At 47.5% G+C, this 21,530-nt stretch overlaps 1 protein-coding gene across 4 annotated transcripts in view; it reads right to left on the reverse strand.

Annotated features, from left to right (window-relative positions):
- Positions 1 to 18,394, reverse strand: part of WHRN (whirlin) — a 121,416-nt gene extending 103,022 nt beyond the window's left edge. For all 4 annotated transcript variants that reach the window (XM_082208859.1, XM_082208858.1, XM_082208857.1 and 1 more), the window contains exon 1: positions 17,030 to 18,394. In XM_082208859.1, the coding sequence (XP_082064985.1) occupies positions 17,030 to 17,851 (822 nt within the window). In that variant the 5' untranslated portion in view covers positions 17,852 to 18,394. The remainder of the gene's footprint in view (positions 1 to 17,029) is intronic.
- Between the last annotated feature and the right edge of the window lie 3,136 nt (positions 18,395 to 21,530).

Below are 21,530 nucleotides of genomic sequence, written 5' to 3' on the forward strand. Positions count from 1 at the left end.
TTGATGTCTGTGGATGCCTGGATTTGGATTGCTAGGGGTTCCAGAGTCAGGATGAAGACAGGCAGTGGGCATCCTTGTTTTGTGCCTCTTTGGATAGCTATGGTATTAGAGTCCATGCTGTTAGTCCTTCATTTTGCTGAGGCTTGGGAGTAGTTTTGAGGGTTTGTAAAAAGTTGGGACCAAATCTAATGTTGGTTAGTACTGCTAGTAGGTATTGCCATTCTAATAAGTCAAAGGATTTTGAGGATGTCTAGGGACATAATCGTCAGTGGGAGTTTAGTTGCCTTGCTGTGTTTGATCAGATTCAGTAGTTTCCTAGCGGGGTCTGTTATTTTGCGACCAGTGACAAAGCCAGTCTGGTCTGGGGCTATTCATTTGTGTAGGAATTTTTTTAGGTGGTTAGCCAAGATTGATGTGAATATCTGACATGCATGATTTTATAAATTTCTATCATATCACTTCTTACTTGCCTTTTATCTAAAAAGTCACAAACGTCGCAACCTCACCTTATCAAGGAGTTCCTCCATTCCCTTGAGCATTTTGGTTGCCCTTTCCTGGACCTTTTCCAAATCTACAATAAACCTTTCAAGTGAGGCAACTAGAAGTGTAAACAGTACTTCAAATGCAGTCACACTATGCATTTGTAAAACGGTGTTATGATATAAGCAGTTATTTTCAGTTCTATTCCTAATGACCCTTGGCATGGAATTTCCCGGTTCCACAGCTGCTACACACTGGGCAGAGGCTCTCCAGGTTTTCAGTCATGAATTTCTCCCAGCACTGTCTGGAGATGGCAGGGATTGAACCAGGACATTCTGCATGCAGAGCAGGTGCGCTGCCTCTGAGCTACAGTCTCCCTTGAGATTTATGGAATGCCCCTTGTAACCTCCAACAGCATGATACTAAGCAGGCAGCTTCAGAGCTGTCATTTACTGGACACTCACAACTTAAAAACTTCCCTGAAAAGGGAAGAACTAAAAAAAAAATAAAAATCTCTTGCTGTGTTTATGGTTTTGTATTAAAGAAATTGTCTCCCTCTTTGTTAAAACTCGGGCCATTTCTATTTTACAATGCAATTGTATTTAATATGTTGGGCAAAATAGACCTTGACAACGCCATTAATTTTTGTGATTGATTCACTTCTCTGCTGCCCCCCCCCCAAATTCCTGGACCTTCTGTCACATAGACAATTCCAGCCAATCAAGAATCACTTAAGCCCTAATTCAGTTGTTACTGCTGTGAAGGGTCACTGTACAAAGGAATTGTGGGACCAAGACTTTAGCCCCAATGCTCTAGTTTCCCTCTGGTTTCCCACATACCCAGAGCAAGTATCTCTAGTAGAAAGACTGCTACTCTTGTGTAGCATCTCTATGTGATCTAGATTGATGTGTGGGGACCCTACAGATGCAGGCTTCTCACTGCAGGTGTTTGCCCTGACATTGGGAAGTGAAAAATAGCTGCATGATAATGAAGGTAGAGCTAAAGGTACTTGTTGTGTCCCCGAAAAGAGCTATAGCGAAACTGCTATTGCAATGCTGCACAGTCAATCAGATTTGACATCATAATGACGTCACAAAGTGGAAACAAAGGCAATTGTGAGTGAGGGGAAATGCTGTTGGATCACTACTACGCTCACTCAGTGAACACCTCTGGAGCTATTCCCAAAGAATTACTGAAGGAGGGAGGGAGACGTAGCAAACTTTAAAAAACCCTATCCTTACAACCCACTTAGACTATGCATTCTAAATATTTACCTTGTTATAAATATTGGGTCTCATTTTTAATATATCTGTCCACCCTAAAACCAAGGCCATCCCCTCCAAACATCCTGTGGCGTAGTGTGGGTTGTCAGCACCCGGGGCAAGGCAAGTAATTTGCGCCCCCTAACCCTAACCCCCAGATGTTGCGCCCGGTGTGGCCGGCCCCCCCTGCACCCCCCACGCTACGCCACTGCAAACATCACAAATATTTATTTGGTATTGACTCAAACATGCTTCTGCGCTTAATCCCTGCAGTGTAAATCTCACAGCAGGTGGAAGAGCCTTCTCATTTACTGAGGCGTAACTTCATAGATCGATGGGACTCTGCCAGCAGATTTTAGAAGACAACTGCCACATCGAATTCGCCCTGCTTATTCCTGTGGGGTGTCATGTCACACAAACATTGAGGATGGATCTGATTGCCTATTCTCAGGAGGAAGATAGGTGGAGAATGGAGGATTAGGCAGCAGAATGTGCAATAATGAAATGGATATGGCAGGCGCAAGTAACAGCACTCATGAATAAACATCAGGAACAATGTAAATAATTCTGTGATTGCAGAATCCAAGCACAGAATCCAGCATCAAGGGTGTTAGTCACCCTTGGTTTGGGGTTTTTTTTTTGTTTGGTGTTATTCATCTTTGAGTTGGTTTTTTTAATAGCACATTTTGCCCTTTAGTGTTGCAAAAAGGAGCCTGGAAATATATGGGCAGTGCCTGCTGAAATTTCCAAAGTCCCTGGAAAACTGTATTTACTGGCTCTGCATTGACTTGATCAGCTCTTCAGTGTCCTGCCACACAAGAACTACTGAAGCAGGCTGATTTAGGCCAGTTTTGTCCCTCTTTTTAAGAGCACAGAGATTAAACGTAAACTTGAGAGTCTATGACACCTCGTCACTGCAAATGCCACAATACCACAAAGTCTGGGTTTGTTTATTCTTGCAGGTGTTTAGGGGGGGAGAATGGAAGTCTCAAGTTTATGAAAAAGGAATTAGAGCACGCACGCATGCACACACCCCACAGCAAGCCCATGATTAATCTCACATCAATACAGATATTGTTTCCACAGGGATTTGTGTATAACTAAATTTGAGCAGAAGGGGGAAATCATCAAAAAATCATCCTTCATGGTGCTAGACATGACAGCTGTGCTCCACCTCCACTGTTGGGAGGAAATATGCCTCTGAATACCAGTTGCTGTGAGTCACAAGTGGGGAGAGTTGCTGCTACACTCAGGTCCTCCCAGTGGCGTAGCGTGGGGGGTGCAGGGGGGCCGGCCGCACCGGGCGCAACATCTGGGGGTTAGGGTTAGGGGGTGCAAATCCATGGGTTAGGGGGCGCAAATCCACGGGTTAGGGGGCGCAAATTACTTGCCTTGCCCGGGTGCTGACAACCCACGCTACGCCACTGGGTCCTCCTTGTGTGCTTCCTGGAAGCACTTGCCTGGTAGGGTTGCCATATTTTGAAGAGCAAAAGAGCACAGATATCCCTGGAAGACCTAACACACCTCACAGGGTTGTTGTCTGGATGAAATGGGTGAGTGGGTGGGAACCACATTGGACGCCTTGAGCTCCCTGGGAGGAAAGTTGGACTAAATATACAATTAGCATTAGTAACAACAACAGTTATTGCACTTCACATGGCGAGCACCAAATAGAAAAGGTTAACTAGCTTACAAACTCTCTGGATCAGCGAGGGCAGGAGAAACTGTGAGGCTTCAAGCATATTTATTTTATTTTGAACATTAGTATGCTGTCTGTGTACGTGGGTGGCGCTGTGGGTTAAACCACAGAGCCTAGGACTTGCCGATCAGAAGGTCGGTGGTTTGAATCCCCGCGACGGGGTGAGCTCCCGTTGCTCGGTCCCTGCTCCTGCCAACCTAGCAGTTCGAAAGCATGTCAAAGTGCAAGTAGATAAATAGGTACCACTCCGGCAGGAAGGTAAACAGTGTTTCCGTGTGCTGCTCTGGTTCGCCAGAAGCGGCTTAGTCATACTGCCCACATGACCCGGAAGCTGTACGCCGGCTCCCTCGGCCAATAAAGCGAGATGAGTGCCACAACCCCAGAGTCGGCCACGACTGGACCTAATGGTCAGGGGTCCCTTTACCTTTATGCTGTCTGTGTATGTGTGTGTGTCCAGGAAGCATACTCAAAAATCACCTTCCCCATTTGTAGTGGTTTAGCCCACAACCCCAATTCAACGGGTTTTCCAAATGACAACCACATGCTGCTGCATCTGCCTTCTCCCCTATGTGCTGCAGCGTCTGCCCCTCAGGACTCCATACTTACCTGGTCATACCTTCCCCCTTTCGCCAGTGGCGTCCTTATTCCCATTCCCCCATCACATTCCACAACCTGGCACCCACCCGACCAGACTAGACCCAACAACAGCACCTCTCTCTAACCTCCATGGCAACTGCCACCAGCCCCATCAAGCGGACTCTCGCTCAAATCCTGTTTGAGAAAGGCGGGGAATGAGCAAACTACCGCCCGCAGTGCCTCCAAACCCGGCCTGCAACTTCACGCTCTCACGCCTAAACGCCTGAAAGTGTTGCAAGAACAGAGTGCCCAGGTGCCCAGGCGAGGTGAGCAGCCAATCAGAAGCCACAGTGACGATACCCGTCCTTACTATTCCACTTTCAGGGTCTGCGCCCCCTCCCTATCTGCACCCTCTCCCAAGTGGTCACCCAGCCACCCAGAAAGAGGAAGCGGGGGAGGGGGGAGTAGGCAGCAGAAACGCGCGCACACAAGCCATGCAAATTCCCCTCGCCTTCCTCCAGAGTGTTTCAGTTAATTGCAGTTTGACTTTTCAATTCATTTCCTCACCCCACCAACCCGCCCCATGCCAGGCAGCCGTCCCCGCATACCAGCCCCCTCACACCCTCAGCTTCCTCAGCCCTCCTGCAATTGATGATGGCCCCAATCATGAGCACGCATGACTTTGGCTCGCCGCAATCGGGACAGTGCAAGCTCTGGGCTGCCAAAGGGAAAAGCGACCCCACCAGCTGCCCGCCCGCATCGTTGTCAAGGCAGGGAAACAAACCGCCAGCTATCCACATATACGCACATGAACACGCCAGTGCCCAGGGCCGGATTTAGGTTTTATGAGGCCCTAAGCTACTGAAGGTAATGGGGCCCTTTATATGTCCAGCTGTCCTTTGTCAACAACAAATAGTCACTCTTTTTTGTGTTGAATATATGCTATATGGTAATTTATGGACCTAACAGGTTTCTAAAGCCATTTGCACATAACAAAATATGTATTTTATCAAGGTAATTGTTGAACTGAAATACAATTAAGAAGAAGTATATTAATAGTGAAATACACACTTACTGCATTTATACATTTTAAATTTATTCTTGTACATTGTTTTCCTTCTGGGATTGTACCCCCAAGAGTGTTTTATAAGCTGGTCTCCGACCATAAATAAATTATCTATCTATCTATTTATCTAGTGAAATACAATTAAGAAGAAGTATATTAATAGTGAAATAATTATTAATATATACTATTGCTGTATGTAGGTTTTATTTTATTTGTTTTTTATCTTATATTTTGGAAAGGTACATCCAGTTTTTCCCCCTTTAATTTTTTTTGGGGGCCCCCCAAGAGAGTGGGGCCCTAAGCTATAGCTTGTTTAGCTTATACATAAATCTGGACTGCCAGTGCCCAGCCACTCTCTTTACTCACCACCCAGCTCCACACACTGCAGACCGAGCAGCTCACACATCCTCTCTCCTGCACCCGCTCGCTCCAACACAACGGGCACCAAGCACACTGGCAACCCAGATGTACGTCCAGAAAATAAGATTGTGCGGGGCAAAGGGGGGAAGTGTTCATGCCACAGAGGATGAAAGGGGTCATATCACTGCCTGGACTTCCAGTTTGGGGTGGGTGGGTGGGCAGTATATCTGAATTGTGTGTATGCACGCACAGACAAGCAAAGCCAAAAAAAAAGAAAAGAAACCCAGACTTTTTGCCCAATTTTAAAAATCCACCCAGACAGAAATTTTGACCCTGAAAACAAGGATGTGTCTGAAGGAAATCCAGATGTATGGCAGCCCTACTAACTGGCCACTGTGAGAACAATATGATGGACTAGGTGGGCCACTGCTCTGATCTTCTTACTGCTTTATAAATTTATCATAGCTTAAAAAGAACCCTGTTAAGCAGGGGTGGTACATCTTGTTTTGCCACTCTTGGGGGCAAAATAGAAAGTGCTTCAACACCTGCCCTGCCACTTCCGCTGGCACCACTACCTTGTGCCGCCTGCTGCCTCCTCCACTGATCTTGTTTCACAAGTTCTCTCATGTGGAATCTTGCAGGATTTTGGCAAGATCTCACTGGAAATTGGCACAAATGCCGGCACTACTTTGCTGGTGGTGGAACACCCACAGGGGTGCCACGTCAGAGGCTTTCACCACCTTGAGGCGGCTGCTTCCCCCTGCCTTTGTGGGTGGGCCAGCCCTGCTGGGAAAGCTGACAAGGCCCATCTACCCCAGCATCTTGTTTTCTACAGTGGCCAATCATACACCTCTGAGAAGTTAGATGAGGGCTATGGCTCAGTGGTAGAGCATCTGCTTTGCATGCAGAAGGTCCCAGGTTCAATCCCTGCCATTTCCAGACAGTGCCTGTCGTCTCCGGTTAAGAGTGGTAAGACTGGGGAGTGAACCCTGCCTGAAATCCTGCAGAGCCACTGCCAGTCAGTGTAGACAATTCTGAGAATTGGAAGGCAGGAGGTCCTTAAGGCAGCTGCTCAGAACACTTTTGCACATTCCTAGCTTCTCTGAACATGGCAGCAATATGCCATTGCTAAGAGGGCCCGTTGCAAGGGCTGGGAAGGAACAGAGAAAAGGAGTCCAGGCAGGACATGATATTAACATTGCAAGAATGCAATTAGTGCCTGTGTTGGGTGTGTGTGTGTGTGTTGCAATGTACCGGTAAATAGCACCTAGGAAAATGATTGAACAACCACTGCCACACCCTGGGGATGGGAGAGAAATAAAAACATTCCTGTTCTGTCACACCATGCATCAAGGTGATAGGAAAGACCTTTCTCTGCCCAAAACCCACTGTGAATCAGAGAGGACAAAGCTTTGCTAGATAGACAGAGAGTCAGGCCCATGGGATAAGGTGGAGCATGAGCCAATGACTGGCTGGGAAAGCTAATTCTGGTTTTGTTCCCGCCTCCCTCCTCCCTGCAAAGCTCTACAAAGGGAGAAACTGAGACTATGAAAGAGGAAGCCGGCACACACACACTGGGCTCATTGCAAGAAGGCAGGCAGACGAGGGCTGTCTGGGAGCAGGCTGAGGTTGTTGGGGCAGTGCTCCATTCATCCTAATGGACCAGCCTTTCTTTACTGCTGCTCTCAGTTGAGCTGTGCATCTTAATGAACTAATATGCATTCTTCCCAAGCTGTACTTCTAACTATCAGCCACTATCATCCACCCCACTGCAATTCTTTCTCTGCTAGCTGCAGAACACACACCCACACCCCAGTGCAATAATTTTACTTGGCTTTTAAGTCTTCAAAAAGAAACCACCAGGGTTTTCTACAGGAAATCATATTCAATCAAAAATGGAGTGAGTTTCTTTCCAGGCTGTTAGTAGCATCCCATGTAAATCATTTTGATTCAACCAGCAAGAGGCGTTCTAAAAGGCATGCCTTTAGACTGTGGACTCAGCTATAAAGGTAAAGGTAAAGGTACCCCTGCCCGAATGGGCCAGTCTTGACAGACTGTGGGGTTTGTGCGCCCATCTCACATTTATTGGCCGGGGGCCAGCACTGTCCGGGGACACTTCCGGGTCACGTGGCCAGCGTGACATCGCTGCTCTGGCGAGCCAGAGCCGCACACGGAACGCCGTTTACCTTCCCGCTGGTAAGCGGTACCTATTTATCTACTTGCACCCAGGGGTGCTTTCGAACTGCTAGGTGGGCAGGCGCTGGGACCGAACAACGGGAGCGCACCCCGCCGCGGGGATTCGAACTGCCGACCTTTCGATCGGCAAGCCCTAGGCGTTGAGGCTTTAGCCCACAGCGCCACCCGCGTCCCTGGACTCAGCTATACAGCTGCAAATAAAACGTTTTAAGTGTGTTCTAAGTGCAATATACAATGTGACACTAGATGGGGCTGGTGAGCCTTATGGAAAATTCAATGTGTTTGTGTGGTGTGTTTTTTTAAAAAACACGCTTTTAAAAAAGCATTTTCATAATGGTTTTTATATGTGCGTAGATTCAGCCTGTGTGTACAATGGGGTGAAATGGTCAGAAATGTTCTGGCAAGAGAGCCAGTGATAGCCAGGATTAGCCAGAGCCTCCATTCTCCCACTGAACAGTTGACAATTTCAGAACCTGCTAATTCCCAGGCCCTGTTAAAATGAAGGGCAGCAGACACTGGCCTCTGCCATCATCCAGGAGATTAAGGGTAAGGCTGCATCCCCCCCCAAGAAAAATGGCAAAGGGCAGATTAGCCTGGACAAATACATTGATCAAGGAAGGAGCGGTTTCCTTCTTCCTGCCTGAAATATCCTGTGGCTCCAAATGCTTATTTGGACTCATCCATACTTCTGCTTGTCCCATGCCTAGGAAGCACAGGTCCAAGTGGTTTTCAGTTCACCCTGCTCTTTTCCTGGGGAAAACTCACTCTTTAGCTTTAGCAAACATCAATCTAGGAAAAACCCAATTGATATTTGCTTTGCTTGAATGCTAAAGGTTGGGTTTTGAGGATCAAGCAGAAGTCTGGATGAGCCCCAAGGCTGCTGGTGTGTATATACGCATGAATATGTGTGAGTCTGTGTGAGAGAGTGAGTTTGGGGGCTCTTTATATTATCACAATCTGTTATAAGCTACATCGTGAATGTGGTATATAGATCTTCAAAATTATTTCTTGGAAAGCAGAACAAGGTACAGGAAATCACAGTATTATTTTTTTTCATTTCTAATTACTAAGCAGGTTCAATTATATAGCAAGAATACTGAGCACCAGCATATGCTTAGCCATGTTCCTATCAGGTTTTCCAAGTATTTTACATAAATGCTAATCAGTCAAGCATTAACATCACATTTGGAGGGATAGCAAATAGAATCATTATCACTTTAGAATCAGGTAAACTGAAGTGCATGATGTGGAACAGAATCCTTCCCTTGCACTTTCCCCCCTTCCAGCTTGTTGGCACAAAATAATCCTTCTGACATCAGTATACCTAAGCTACCTTTGTCCAACATTTACCAAAGTGATAAATGCTGGTTATTTTAATGAAAGGTCATCTCTTTTATTGTTGCTGCAGCAAGTTCAGTTTGTGGGGTAGCTTATAGCACCCAGGGAAGTTAAAGCATCACCTATGAGATTGCCAAACTGCAGCAGGGTAAGTCATAGACATAGACAAACCAGAACCAGGCATTGGTAATCAGTCTGAGTCCAAAAAAGGTAATCTATATATGGTTTGAAGCTCAACATCAAAAAAACGAAGATCATGGCCACTGGTCCCATCACCTCCTGGCAAATAGAAGGGGAAGAAATGGAGGCAGTGAGAGATTTTACTTTCTTGGACTCCATGATCACTGCAGATGGTGACAGCAGCCACAAAATTAAAAGACGCCTGCTACTTGGGAGAAAAGCAATGACAAACCTAGACAGCATCTTAAAAAGCAGAGACATCACCTTGCCAACAAAGGTCCGTATAGTTAAAGCTATGGTTTTCGCAGTAGTGATGTATGGAAGTGAGAGCTGGACCATAAAGAAGGCTGATCGCCGAATAATTGATGCTTTTGAATTATGGTGCTGGAGGAGACTCTTGAGTCCCATGGACTGCAAGAAGATCAAACCTATCCATTCTGAAGGAAATCAGCCCTGAGTGCTCACTGGAAGGACAGATCCTGAAGCTGAGGCTCCAATACTTTGGCCACCTCATGAGAAGAGAAGACTCCCTGGAAAAGACCCTGATGTTGGGAAAGATGGAGGGCACAAGGAGAAGGGGATGACAGAGGACGAGATGGTTGGATAGTGTTCTCGAAGCTACCAGCATGAGTCTGACCAAACTGCGGGAGGCAGTGGGAGACAGGAGTGCCTGGCGTGCTCTGGTCCATGGGGTCACGAAGTGTCGGACACGACTAAATGACTAAACAACAACAACATAGGCTAGGGGCAAAATAGGGCTTTATTTCACCTGGATTTGGCACACATACCCACACCCACACAGAGCCTCAATGATGTCCCTCTGGAAGCTTCACCCAGGGGAAAAAAAACAGACCCACCCCCCACCGCCGCCGTAGTTACAGCTCTGCCATAGGCAATGACAGAAGGTGACAGCCCAAGGGTTAGCATCAGCTATGTTATGGTATCTTGTACCAGGGGCCTATAGACCTGCTTTATTCCAGCAAAGGCTGATACAGCCCATCTCTGAGGTAATGCTTAATGCCAGCCATCAGTGCTGAATGATGTTCTGAGAGACCCTTTGCTTGAGAAGTATGAAACCATTGAAGCTTAAGCTTAAGGGACCCAAATCCCAGAGGGGCCCCAGAACCACATTGCTTTTTTTAAAAACCGGGTCCAGTTGACCCAATTGAGTTGCATGACTCAAATTGTTTGATTTTTTTGTTGTATATATTTCAACAATCCCAAAGTTTGAGAGTCAGTAGCACAGCTGTTTTAAAAGGTTGTTGTAAACAAACCTGTTGAAGAAGATAACAGCGATTACCTAGACCTTGTTGCTGATTGTGAAGGGGACCCCATAAAAGTTCAAGCTTCAAGGCCCCAAAATGTAGGTCTGTCACTGCCTTTTCTTCAGAGTCACACAGAGGTTTGGGGCTCTTGTGCATGCAGTTCATCATGGGTGTGGGCCTGGGCCAGAATCTTTAGGCACCCGTCCTCTTAGGGGTTTTTTTTTGGGGGGGTGGCTCTGACTCTCTTGGACTCCACTCAGGCTTCATTCACTGGTAAACTGGACCCCATCCCAAGGCCCCCGGGCCTCAAGGAAATTCCCTGGAGTCAGCCATGGCGAGTCTCACCTTGTACTCTCAGGATTGTCAAGACTGATGACAGGAGACCCTGCCTGTTCCTTCAAGTCTTCAGTCTAAAAGAGGTGCAGTGTGTCCTCAGGAATTGGGTGTCCTGCTCAGAGGACAAGGCTGGGCATGACATCTATGTTGTTGGCACATTGAAAAAGACTAGGAGACAGGTGGATTGTTATACACAGGCTAAAGCTCCATAAGAAAAGAACGAATGTATGAAAAGGAGCTAGCTTTTGCAAGCTGAGTGGCATCTCAATATACTTCTTTGCCATGTTTCACTGATGTACCAGATCATAAGAGCAGAAAGCAGAAGCAGCAACAAATACCCATTTTGTCATCTCTCAAACTTCCCTTGCAGTATTTCTCAAACTGCTGTTTATAGGTGGTTCTGATGTCTTACTCTTTCCCCTTCACTGCCAAAAATGCTACAATTGTACTTCAGGCAAGATCGGTGGGTGTTCTGGGAACAAAAAAGAGTCTTGGTGCATGTCTATTTGTGAGAATCTGGTCTGCAGGGTAACAGTCCATCATTCCTGACCAGAAACAGCCTGTTTCTTCAGCGTGACGAAAAGACGGGAACAAAGGAAGACAGACCACTGGTCCATCTAGCTCAGTATTGCCTGAACTGACTGGCTGTGGCTCTCCAGGTTTGGAGCCAGGGAACATTTTCAATTCTACCTGGAGATGCTGGGGATTGAACTAGGGATTTTCTATGTACAAAGCAGATGCCCTAACACTGGGCCACAGCCCTTCACCAAATACACAAATATGCAAAATATGCATTGTACACAAGCAAAAATGTACAAATATGCACCCAACCCAGTAGGAGCTTCTCCTGAGCAAATTGTACCCTCCCACTCCTAAGCTCAGGGACAAGGGTGGTGCTGTGGGTTAAACCACAGAGCCTAGGGCTTGCCGATCAGAAGGTCGGCGGTTCGAATCCCCGCAACAGGGTGAGCTCCCGTTGCTCGGTCCCTGCTCCTGCCAACCTAGCAGTTTGAAAGCACGTCAAAGTGCAAGTAGATAAATAGTTACCACTCTGGCGGGAAGGTAAATGGCATTTCCGTGCGCTGCTCTGGCTTGCCAGAAGTGGCTTAGTCATGCTGGCCACATGACCCGGAAGCTCTATGGCGGCTCCTTCGGCCAATAAAGCGAGATGAGCGCCACTACCCCAGAGTCGTCCACGACTGGACCTAATGGTCAGGGGTCCCTTTACCTTATTCCTAAGCTCAAATGAGCTGTCACCAAACTGCTGCTCATTTCAGTGGGATCTTGAACATAAGAAGTCCTAGATAGCTCGTGCTGCATTCCAGAATATTTTGAAACTTGCCTCTGTCTGGATTTGGGGCAGCACAGAAAGAACTCAGTTTTAATTACAGAAGAAACATTCCTCCACTTTTTAGAAGGGCTATTCTGTCATCACCTCCCTAACTGAAATAACAAACATACTAGGATTGTTGTTTTGTTTAGGATACTTATTTTCTAATCTTTCAGTAAGTGAAAAAGCTTTTTATAACTGAATCTTGGCAATTTTTTTCTGAGTTCTTATGCTTCACAACTGTGGCTTGTGCCCATTAAGGTTGGTAAGGCAGAAGACAGGGAAGCCAACAATAGGCAGAGCCAGAGACAACAACAATTGGAGGCAACCTATTCTAGTTTTCTTCCCATCCTTCTCCCTGCTGAGTTCTGCAAGGGAAGAACTGAGACCAAGGAGAGAAATCTGATGGCCAGGTCCATTCCCTGGGCTGGTTGTAAGTAAGAAGGTAGGTGGGTGCTGGTTGAGAGCAGACTGAGTTTGGTGGAGCACTGCCCCATTCACTCTAATGGACCAGACTCAGGGCCTACACAGCCATTAGGCTAGCTTAGGGGTCAGCAAACTTTTTCAGCAGGGGGCTGGCCCACTGGCCCTCAGACCTTGTGGGGGCTGGACTATATTTTGGGGGGGGGGGAATATGAACCAATTCCTATGCCCCACAAATAACCCAGAGATGCATTTTAAATAAAAGCACACATTCTACTCATGTAAAAACACCAGGCAGGCCCCACAAATAACCCAAAGATGCATTTTTAAATAAAAGGACACATTCCTGGACTATCCGTGAGCCAGATTGAGAAGGTGATTGGGCCACATCTGGCCCCTGGGCCTTAGTTTGCCTACCCATGGGCTAGCAGTTCACCTGCTCCACCGCGATGGAGAAGTGGCACTGGCACTGACATAAATTTTGGCAAGATCTCACCCAGCAAGAATTCGTTATGTGAGATCTTGTGGAGCGTGTGAAATCTCACCAGAAGCCAGTGAGCTCTCACCTGAAATCCACTTCTCTGCTAGCAGTGGGGCAGGCGATGTAGGCGGTATGGTGACTGCCACAGGCCGGGGGGCACTTCCCATTTTGCCTCAAGCAGCAAACCAGGATGTGTCACCTGTGACCAGACTCCAGTGCAATAAAATGTTGCAAAATCAAGTTCCAGTCAGCAAGCTTGCCCTCCTCCACTCCCCCTTCCAGCTGATTTTCCGTCTCTGCTACCTGCAAACAATGATTACAGAGAATTATCACTGAAAGCGCTCAATTCTCATTCATCTGTTTTGGATCTTCCCTTTAGGTCTCATCTCAACGAAAGATGGTTTGAACTTCTGCAAAGGTGGGAGTCACTCCAAACCTGCTGATACCTCTCTAGTCTGAGGGCATGTACCATTTGGGCTGAATAAGCATCAGCCCGCATTACCAAACATCTACAGAAGGAAAGATTATTGTGCTGAACAATGGTATACTTTGTGGGAAGAATTAATAAGAGAATTTGTTTGCAGCCTATGATTATGCACTAATTATGAGATTAATAACTAGGCAATTTTTGAGGATTTTTAGGGTTTGGAAAATCTTCATGTGGCATAGGGGGACATAAGGGGGTGGGGGTAGATGGAATAAGGAGAAAGGGAAGGAGATGGACCACCCTGCCAATTGGCATAAGTTATTTGCCTACAACACCAGCTGGCACTGCCTTGTTCACTCAAATGATGGGGATGTACCTGCAGCAACTACTGTTGTTACTAGACAACCCCTAGATTATTGTCATGCATTCTGTATATCATAGAATCACATAAATCCCCATCCTGTGGAATGCCCTCCCATCAGATTTCAAAGAAATAAACAACTATCTGGTATTTAGAAGACATCTGAAGGCCGCCCTGTTTAGGGAAGTTTTTTATGACTTATGTTTTAATGTATTTTTAACCTTTTGTTGGAAGCCACCCAGAGTGACTGGGGAAGGGGTAGGGGTCGAAATAATATATTATTATTATTATTATTGGAGAGTTGGTAATGACACCAATGGTCATCTAGTCCAACCCCCATACAATGCAGGAAACATAACTAAAGAATCCCTGGCCATCCAGTGATGGATGTTTAAAAACCTCCAATGATGGAAAGTCCATCACTTTCTGAGGGAATCTGTTCCCCAGTCAATCAGGTCTTATCATCAGAGTATTCTTCCTAATGTTTAGTCAGAATCTACTTCCTTGTAATTTGAATCCATTGGATGCTACCCAATGGAACAGCAGAAAACAAGCTTGCTCCATCATCCCTATGGAAATCCTTCAGATAGTTGATGGCTATTGTAACATCTCTCAGTCTCCTCTTTTCCAGGTTACACATACCCAACTTCCTCAAACGTTCTTCATAAGGTTTGGTTTTCACCACTCTTTATCATCTTGGTCGCTCTCCTCTGCACATGTTCCAGCTTGCGAATATCCTTTTTAAACTGTGGCACCCAGAACTGGACACAGTACTGCAGATGTATTCTGACCCAAGGCATAATAGAATAGTACTATTACTTCCCTTGATCTGTACACTACAGTTCGCCTGATTAAGCCTAGAATTGCATTAGCTTTTTTATTCTTATAACGTTAACAGCAGGTATAGGAAAAGCTGTGCACACATTATTGGCTCAAAATGCAGTGAGGTTGGTACTTTTCTCAATTCATATCAAAGTCAATTTGGTGGGCAGGGGGAATGCATCAGAATGAAGCATTTCATAAGAAAAGGGCAGGATAGATACAGAATAGAAATGTATCATCATGAATGTTGTTCATCCCAAACCAGTGGTGGGACAGCACTGGATGCAGAGTAAATGGGAGCAGGTATTCAATGTCTAAATAGCCCAAGGGTGAATGGGAAGGGGGCTTTAAATCTCTCCTTGCCATACTCTGATTAAAAAATAACCTCTCCAGAGCTGATATTCATATTTCAAGGAAAGTTTCCATTGGTGCCAACGGAAGCATTCATTGAAACTGAAATTCATTCATTCATAAAAAGGAATCCTCTGCCTTAAAGTAACTTGCTCCACAAAGCAGCTTTAGATCTCTAAGGGGAGATGGGGAAACCTCCACGTAACAATAAAATATGAAAGCACAAAATACAGCACAAGGAAACAGTAGATCAGCATAAAAAGTGAAGTGCAGAAACTATTTTTAAAAATAAAATGGGTCATAGAAGAATATGAAAACATAAAAAGATGAATACGGAACTGAAGAAATGCAGCTTATTTCATTTTGTGGGATCCACCCTTTTTGTTGAATTTATATGCCTCTGTTCCACTGGAGATAGTTCAAATTGTTTTTATAATTGTCATGGTTTTATAACTGTATATTAGGTTGTAACTCGCCCTGGGACCTTATGGTAAAGGGCAGGTTCAAAAACCAAGCAAGCAAATAAGAAAGCAAGCAAGCAAACAAACAAACAAACAAGCAAACAAACAAACAACAAGCCTAATTTTGGAAGGCTTGGGAGAAAATGAAAGATTATTAAACAAATGTCCAAAATGTGGCAATCTAATGGAAGAGAATGCCAGAGAACTGGTGACACAGTGCTAAAAACACATGCTCAAGTAACAGCATGCTTTACCCATAGGGATACACAGGAATCTGCCTTATAAGACCATTGGTCCATCTAGCATGGAATTGTATGCACAGACTGGCAATGGCTCTCCAGGATTGCTCCCAATCCTACTTGAAGATACCGGAGATTGTACCTGAGACCTTCTGCATGCAAAGCAGATTCTACTTTAGTGAGCCATGGCACTTTGGGGTGTGCAGCACCATCAACAGATCTCCACCCACAAGTCTAAAGGACAGGGATGAGATGTAGGGAAGAGGTGGCTTCTCAGATATCCTGGTCTTAAGCTGGATATGCCCCCGTAATAAAACCTTGAATTTAGCTCAGTAGCTAAAAATAGCAGCTTCAGAGAGAGGACTTTTATTAGGACTGTGGCAGCAAAGGAAGAGTCCCCCTCCACACCTTTTAGCCTAGAGGATGTTCAATCATTCCCCTAGCTACTATTTACATTGCAAACACACATTTTTATATCCTAACCTTCCTTCAAGGAAATTAGGGTGACCTATAGCAGGGTTACCTCTGTTCTACCAACTTCCATGATTAATAGCTTTCTATTTGATTGCAACAACTCTGAAAGCTATGCCAGGCTGGATCCATGTGACTGGCTGAAGCCCCCAACTCCTGCCCATATTTGCATTGGCACACCTGCGTCTGCCTGGTGGAACTGGGCTCCTTTGAAGAGATGGAAGGCATCTCTATCAGTGATCAGGATTGTGGAAGTTCCTTGATATAATCCCCTAATTAGTCTTCACTTTGGGCTACAACTCACATTACTCCCAGCTGATGGAAGTTTGGTTCAAACCATTTGGAGGAAATCACCCTAGTGAAGGCTGAACTACTTCAACTTTCCTGGTCATGCTGTTGGAGTTGGAAGAGTTGGAAGGGACACCAAGGGTCATCTAGATCAACCCCCTGGAATGCAGGAATCATAGCTAAATAATCCTTGACAAATGACCATCCAACCTGTTTGAAAACCCAGTGAAGGAAATTCACCACCTTCAGAGGCAGCCCATTACACTGTCCAGCAGCTCTTAATGTCAGGGGGAAAATTCCTAGTATTTAGTCAGTATCTCCTTTGTTGTAATTTGAATCTATTGGTTTGGGTCCTATCCTCTTGAGCAGAAGGAAACAAGCTTGCACCATTTTCCTTGTGTCAGCCCCTGTAGTCCAACAACATCTGGAGTACATCAGGTTGGAGGAGAGCTGCCATGTGCCCTAACCACTAAACCACCCTGCCTCTATCATCCACCTAGACACCTCAAGCAAAGTACTACAATTACTGGAAGTGACTTGGACCAGCAAAGGCAGAGGCTGTAAATGACAGCCCTAGATACCACCACCCTGTCAGCCTGTCTTGTGTCCCACCTTACCTTGACGGCTTCAGCGTGGGTCACCTTGTCCAAGGGCTTGTCGTTGACTTTCAGGATCTGGTCTCCCACCCGGAGGCCTTCCTTCTCAGCCAGGGAGCCTGGTTCCACTAGGGAGACATAGATCCCGACTCCGTGCTCAGAGCCCCCTCGGATGCTGAATCCTAACCCTTCCTGGGCCTTGTTCCTCCTGAGGATCACTTGCCTGATCTCCCCGCGGAGTTCCTCCAAGCCGGAGGCGCCCAGGGGAACTGTCCCGTCGAGCGTGGTGCTGAAATCCTGCAGGGACCTCCGCGAGGCGAGAGCGGGGGGCCAGAAGTGGCCAGTCTGAGTGGGAGACGGGGAGCGGGTGGCCGGGACTGGCGTCGGCAGGGTCCGTGCAGATCCAGCGCAGTCGAGGCCCGCGCTGCCGGAGCTGTTGGCAGGCAAGAAATCCGCCTTCAAGTAGAGCCCCTCGGAGGTGTACTGGTCGAAGAGCAGCTGGTCCGAGCGGGGAATGACCAGGCGCAACATGGGCAGGAGCTGCCTCTTCTCGGGGCCGTCGAGGAGGACTTTGAGGGTCTGCACCAGATCGAAGACGTTCCTCCGGCAATGATAGACGTTCAAGCAGTGGATAAACTGCTCCTTCTCCGCCTCGTTCAGGAGCAGGTTCAGCGCCCCATGAAGTTTCCTCACGTTGGCCGACAGCAGGCGGATCCCAGCTCCGGCCGCCGCCGCGGGCCCCAGCTGGCCCCCAGCCGCCGCGCCGCCGAAGGTGTTGGACTGGGAAGACGAGGCTGCGGAAGAGCACGATCCCAGAGACATGCGATCCAGATCCGCGCTCATGGCCCCCCCTCCCCAAGCGACAGGTCTTGGGCAGCCAGTGGAAGGCGCTCGCTAATGGGAGGGGGAGGAGGGAAGTGTCAGGACATCGGAGGGCAAACTCGGGAGCTGCTGCCGGAGCTTAGACGGGAAGAGGCTCCGGTTTCGACTGGGGCAACTCCGCTCTTTTCGCCCTCCTTGGCTTGAGGGGAGAGCCGGAGGGAAGGACAGCCATAGAGATAGGGGAAGGAGAGGAAGAGGAGAGGAGAAATCCCTTCCGTTCTCCTCCTTCTCGGAGCCGCCGAGGGAAGACTCAGAACTTCGCGGTCTCTCCGAATCTTCTTGCCGAGTTTCCGCCACTTTTTACGTAGAGCGGGCGCGATCTGGGCTGGTTCCGAAACGCCCTAGCGCGGCAGGAGAAGTCACGGATCTTCCTACTCCCTCTGTAGACAAAAGGAGCGTCGAGGGTCTTCTGTGGTATATGATCCTCACACCCTCTTGCAGGGAAAAGAAAAACACACCACGGAGAAGTAGCGCTGGGGATTTGCGGTGTAGGCGCGCCTGCGGCTCTCTCTTTTTGCGCGTGAAGTCCTGGCCTCCCCAATCTACTCTTTGTTTAATTTTGCAATTCGTCACAATATATTATAAAAGAATAAACACATGAAGCGAAGAAACAAAAATACTCGACGCCCTCTCCTGCTTTACACTCTTTGGTCTTTGCAAAAGAAAAGTCCATTCCTACGGAGCTGACTGCTGCGCTGATGCCGCTAGAGGAGGGGACGGAGGGAGAGTTTGCTAAACTGTTGAGCGGCTCTGCTCCGCCAAGCTGCCAGCCTGCCTGCCTGCTGGGGCCAGCCTCTTGGCAGCAGCTGCTCAGGAAGTGACGCGCCTTCCCCCGTTGCCAGGAGACGGTCCGATACAGTCCGGCTCAGCAGAGGTGAAGGTACTCGCGGAGGAGGAGGCGGGGCGGGCGGCGGGGAGCCAGGGCTCGCTGGCTGGCTGATCTACCCAGGGGACTTGGATGGCAACACCTGAGGGAACTGCCTGCAACCATGACCTCCCCCCCCCCGGGCCTTTAAAAGCTGTGCGACAGGCGGAAATCCAACGGATGGAGTCTCTGGTCACCAGCTCCTCCTCCCGAAAGCTATAAGAACTGGACGCTTGTCTGCTAAGCGGCATTCCAGTTAGCTAGTTAGCACCTCCTTACAGGGCACTCCAACATGGCAGGTGGAAAGCTGACAGGTGAAGCTTTTCTACACTACTTGCAAAACAACAAACAAACCATCTCAGTACTTTATGAAGTCCTGTGAGGCAAGGATCCAGGTGACTACCATAATACAGTTGTGTAGCAGGCTTTTTAAAAAGTGAGGGCTGGAGTCTTGCTGCATTCATTGTTGTTGTTTAGTCGTTTAGTCGTGTCCAACTCTTCGTGACCAGAGCACACCAGACACTTCTGTCTTCCACTGCTTCCCACAGTTTGGTCAAACTCATGCTGGTAGCTTCGAGAACACTGTCCAACCATCTCATCCTCTGTCGTCCCCTTCTCCTTGTGCCCTCCATCTTTCCCAACATCAGGGTCTTTTCCAGGGAGTCTTCTCTTCTCATGAGGTGGCCAAAGTATTGGAGCCTCAGCTTCAGGATCTGTCCTTCCAGTGAGCACTCAGGGCTGATTTCCTTAAGAATGGATAGGTTTGATCTTCTTGCAGTCCATGGGACTCTCAAGAGTCTCCTCCAGCACCATAATTCAAAAGCATCACTGAGTTCCTGTTTTTTATGGCCTTGGAGGTAAAGGAAGCCAGGCTAGTTTCAAGGGGATAAAGGCAGCTACGGGAGCAGCTGAGAAGGCAATTATTGGCCACCTCACTGCTCACTCCTAAGTCTAGAAGCAGACTGCCTCTGAATGTGGAGGTTATACAGGGGAGGTACATCTTTGAGACAGATCTGTTCACTGGAGCACTATTCATTTCAGACATCTACTGACACCTCCAACCCAAATGTGTGGGGCACAGACTGTGGTTATAAGTGATGAAAGAAAAGCACTTTGCGCATGCTCTCTTTGAGGATTGGGGTTCCATCAACTGCAACCTACCACCACCAGGCAATGTGGTTTTTGGGACAGAGTGTCTGTTCTGCACAGAGAAGGTCCCAGGTTCAGTCCTGGCATCTCCAGGTCGGGTTGGGAATGTCCCCTCCCTGAAACTTTGCAGAGCCACTGCCAGCCAGTGTAGACAATTCTGAGCTAGACAGAACTGAAGCTCTGAAACTTGATTTGAAGTGTCAGTACACATCATTTGGAGGGGACAGAACAAAACCTGGGTTTGTAGCACAAAACAGCACAAGTCCTCTTGAGGGGTTTTGCCTGGTTGGAATGTGTCCTTGTACTCAGGTTCTTGCTTGCCTGGGTGGAGAAAAGAGAGACAATGTGGGAAGAAAGTAGCCTAGTGCACAAAGCTAAAATTTTGCATTTGTTGTCCCACCTACCACTGCAGGGCCAGCCCACCCATGAGACAAAGTGAAGTAGCTGCCTTGTGTTGAGGTTTCACAAGGACAGCAGATCTGCCCTCCAAGCAATGCGTCACCTACTGCTGCCGCTGCAGTGGCAACAACAGCTAGGACAAGCTCCTTGGAGGACAGATTTGCCACTTCTCAGCAGCCCCCACCCGATGCTGCCTCTGCAGTGGCCTATTAGCAAGCAGGAGGAGGTGCTGCTGGTCTCCTCCCAACCTCATTCCTGGTGTAGATTTTCACTCCCCACTTCTTCCCTGGCGTGGGGAGCACCATTTTGTGGTTTGTCTAAGGTGCCAAAATGTATTGGGCTGGCCCTGCACCAATGGCAACTTGCCTCCCAGAAGGTTACCCAGATATGAATGTGACCCGTGGCCTGAAAAACGGTTCTGCGCTCCTGCCCCGGATTGAGCACAACCATTTCCCCTCCCTGCCACAGTGTATAACTAAGAAATAGTTGCCATTAAAGCTATGGCTGAGCGTATGCAAAGAAAGCTAATCTTCTTGAAATTTGTGTTTTATGTTCCCTAGCTTGGGCTGCTTAATTACAACAAAAAGCTTTTGTACTTACAGAGCACTTTCTGGCTCTGAAGTGCTTTTTAGAAAGAAGGGGGAAAGCCAGGCAATTAGCCCCTAGAATGCCATATCTACAGGAGTGTGCACTGCGGGTGGGGAGGGCAGGAGTAAGTGTGTTCTAAGTGACTATAAAAGCAGGTTGGCATTTTAATTTCAATTCCGGTTGGGCAAGAACGATTAAATGACTGTCAGAGGCTCTGCGTGGCATCAGCAGTAGATGCAGGGAGCAAGACTCCCCACTTTGTCCCAAGTTATCACCATGCCACCTTGCTAGTACCGATTTGGAAAGCTTTTTCATTTGTAGTCATTAAGTTCTCCTAAAGCTTAGCCAAAGCCTGCTTCCTTGCAATGGTGGCAGTCCCTTCTTCTTCTTCTTCTTCTTCTTCTTCTTCTTCTTCTTCTTCTTCTTCTTCGCTTACTGCCCTTCACACCCCTATCCCACCCCCAAGCTGCAATTTCCAGACTTTCCTAGGAAATTGATTGATTTTTAAAAGCAGTTCTGTGAGGGGAATAGGGGCCTCCACACAAATCAAAGCATATAGCAGTGGTTTTCTACCAGTGTGTAATGTCATCCTGCAGTGCTTTGAATGATGGTCAGGGGTGCCGCCAGCAACCCTGGCCT

This window comes from Podarcis vaucheri, assembly GCF_965113315.1.
Source record: "Podarcis vaucheri genome assembly, chromosome: Z".
Classification (NCBI taxonomy): Eukaryota; Metazoa; Chordata; class Lepidosauria; order Squamata; family Lacertidae; genus Podarcis; species Podarcis vaucheri.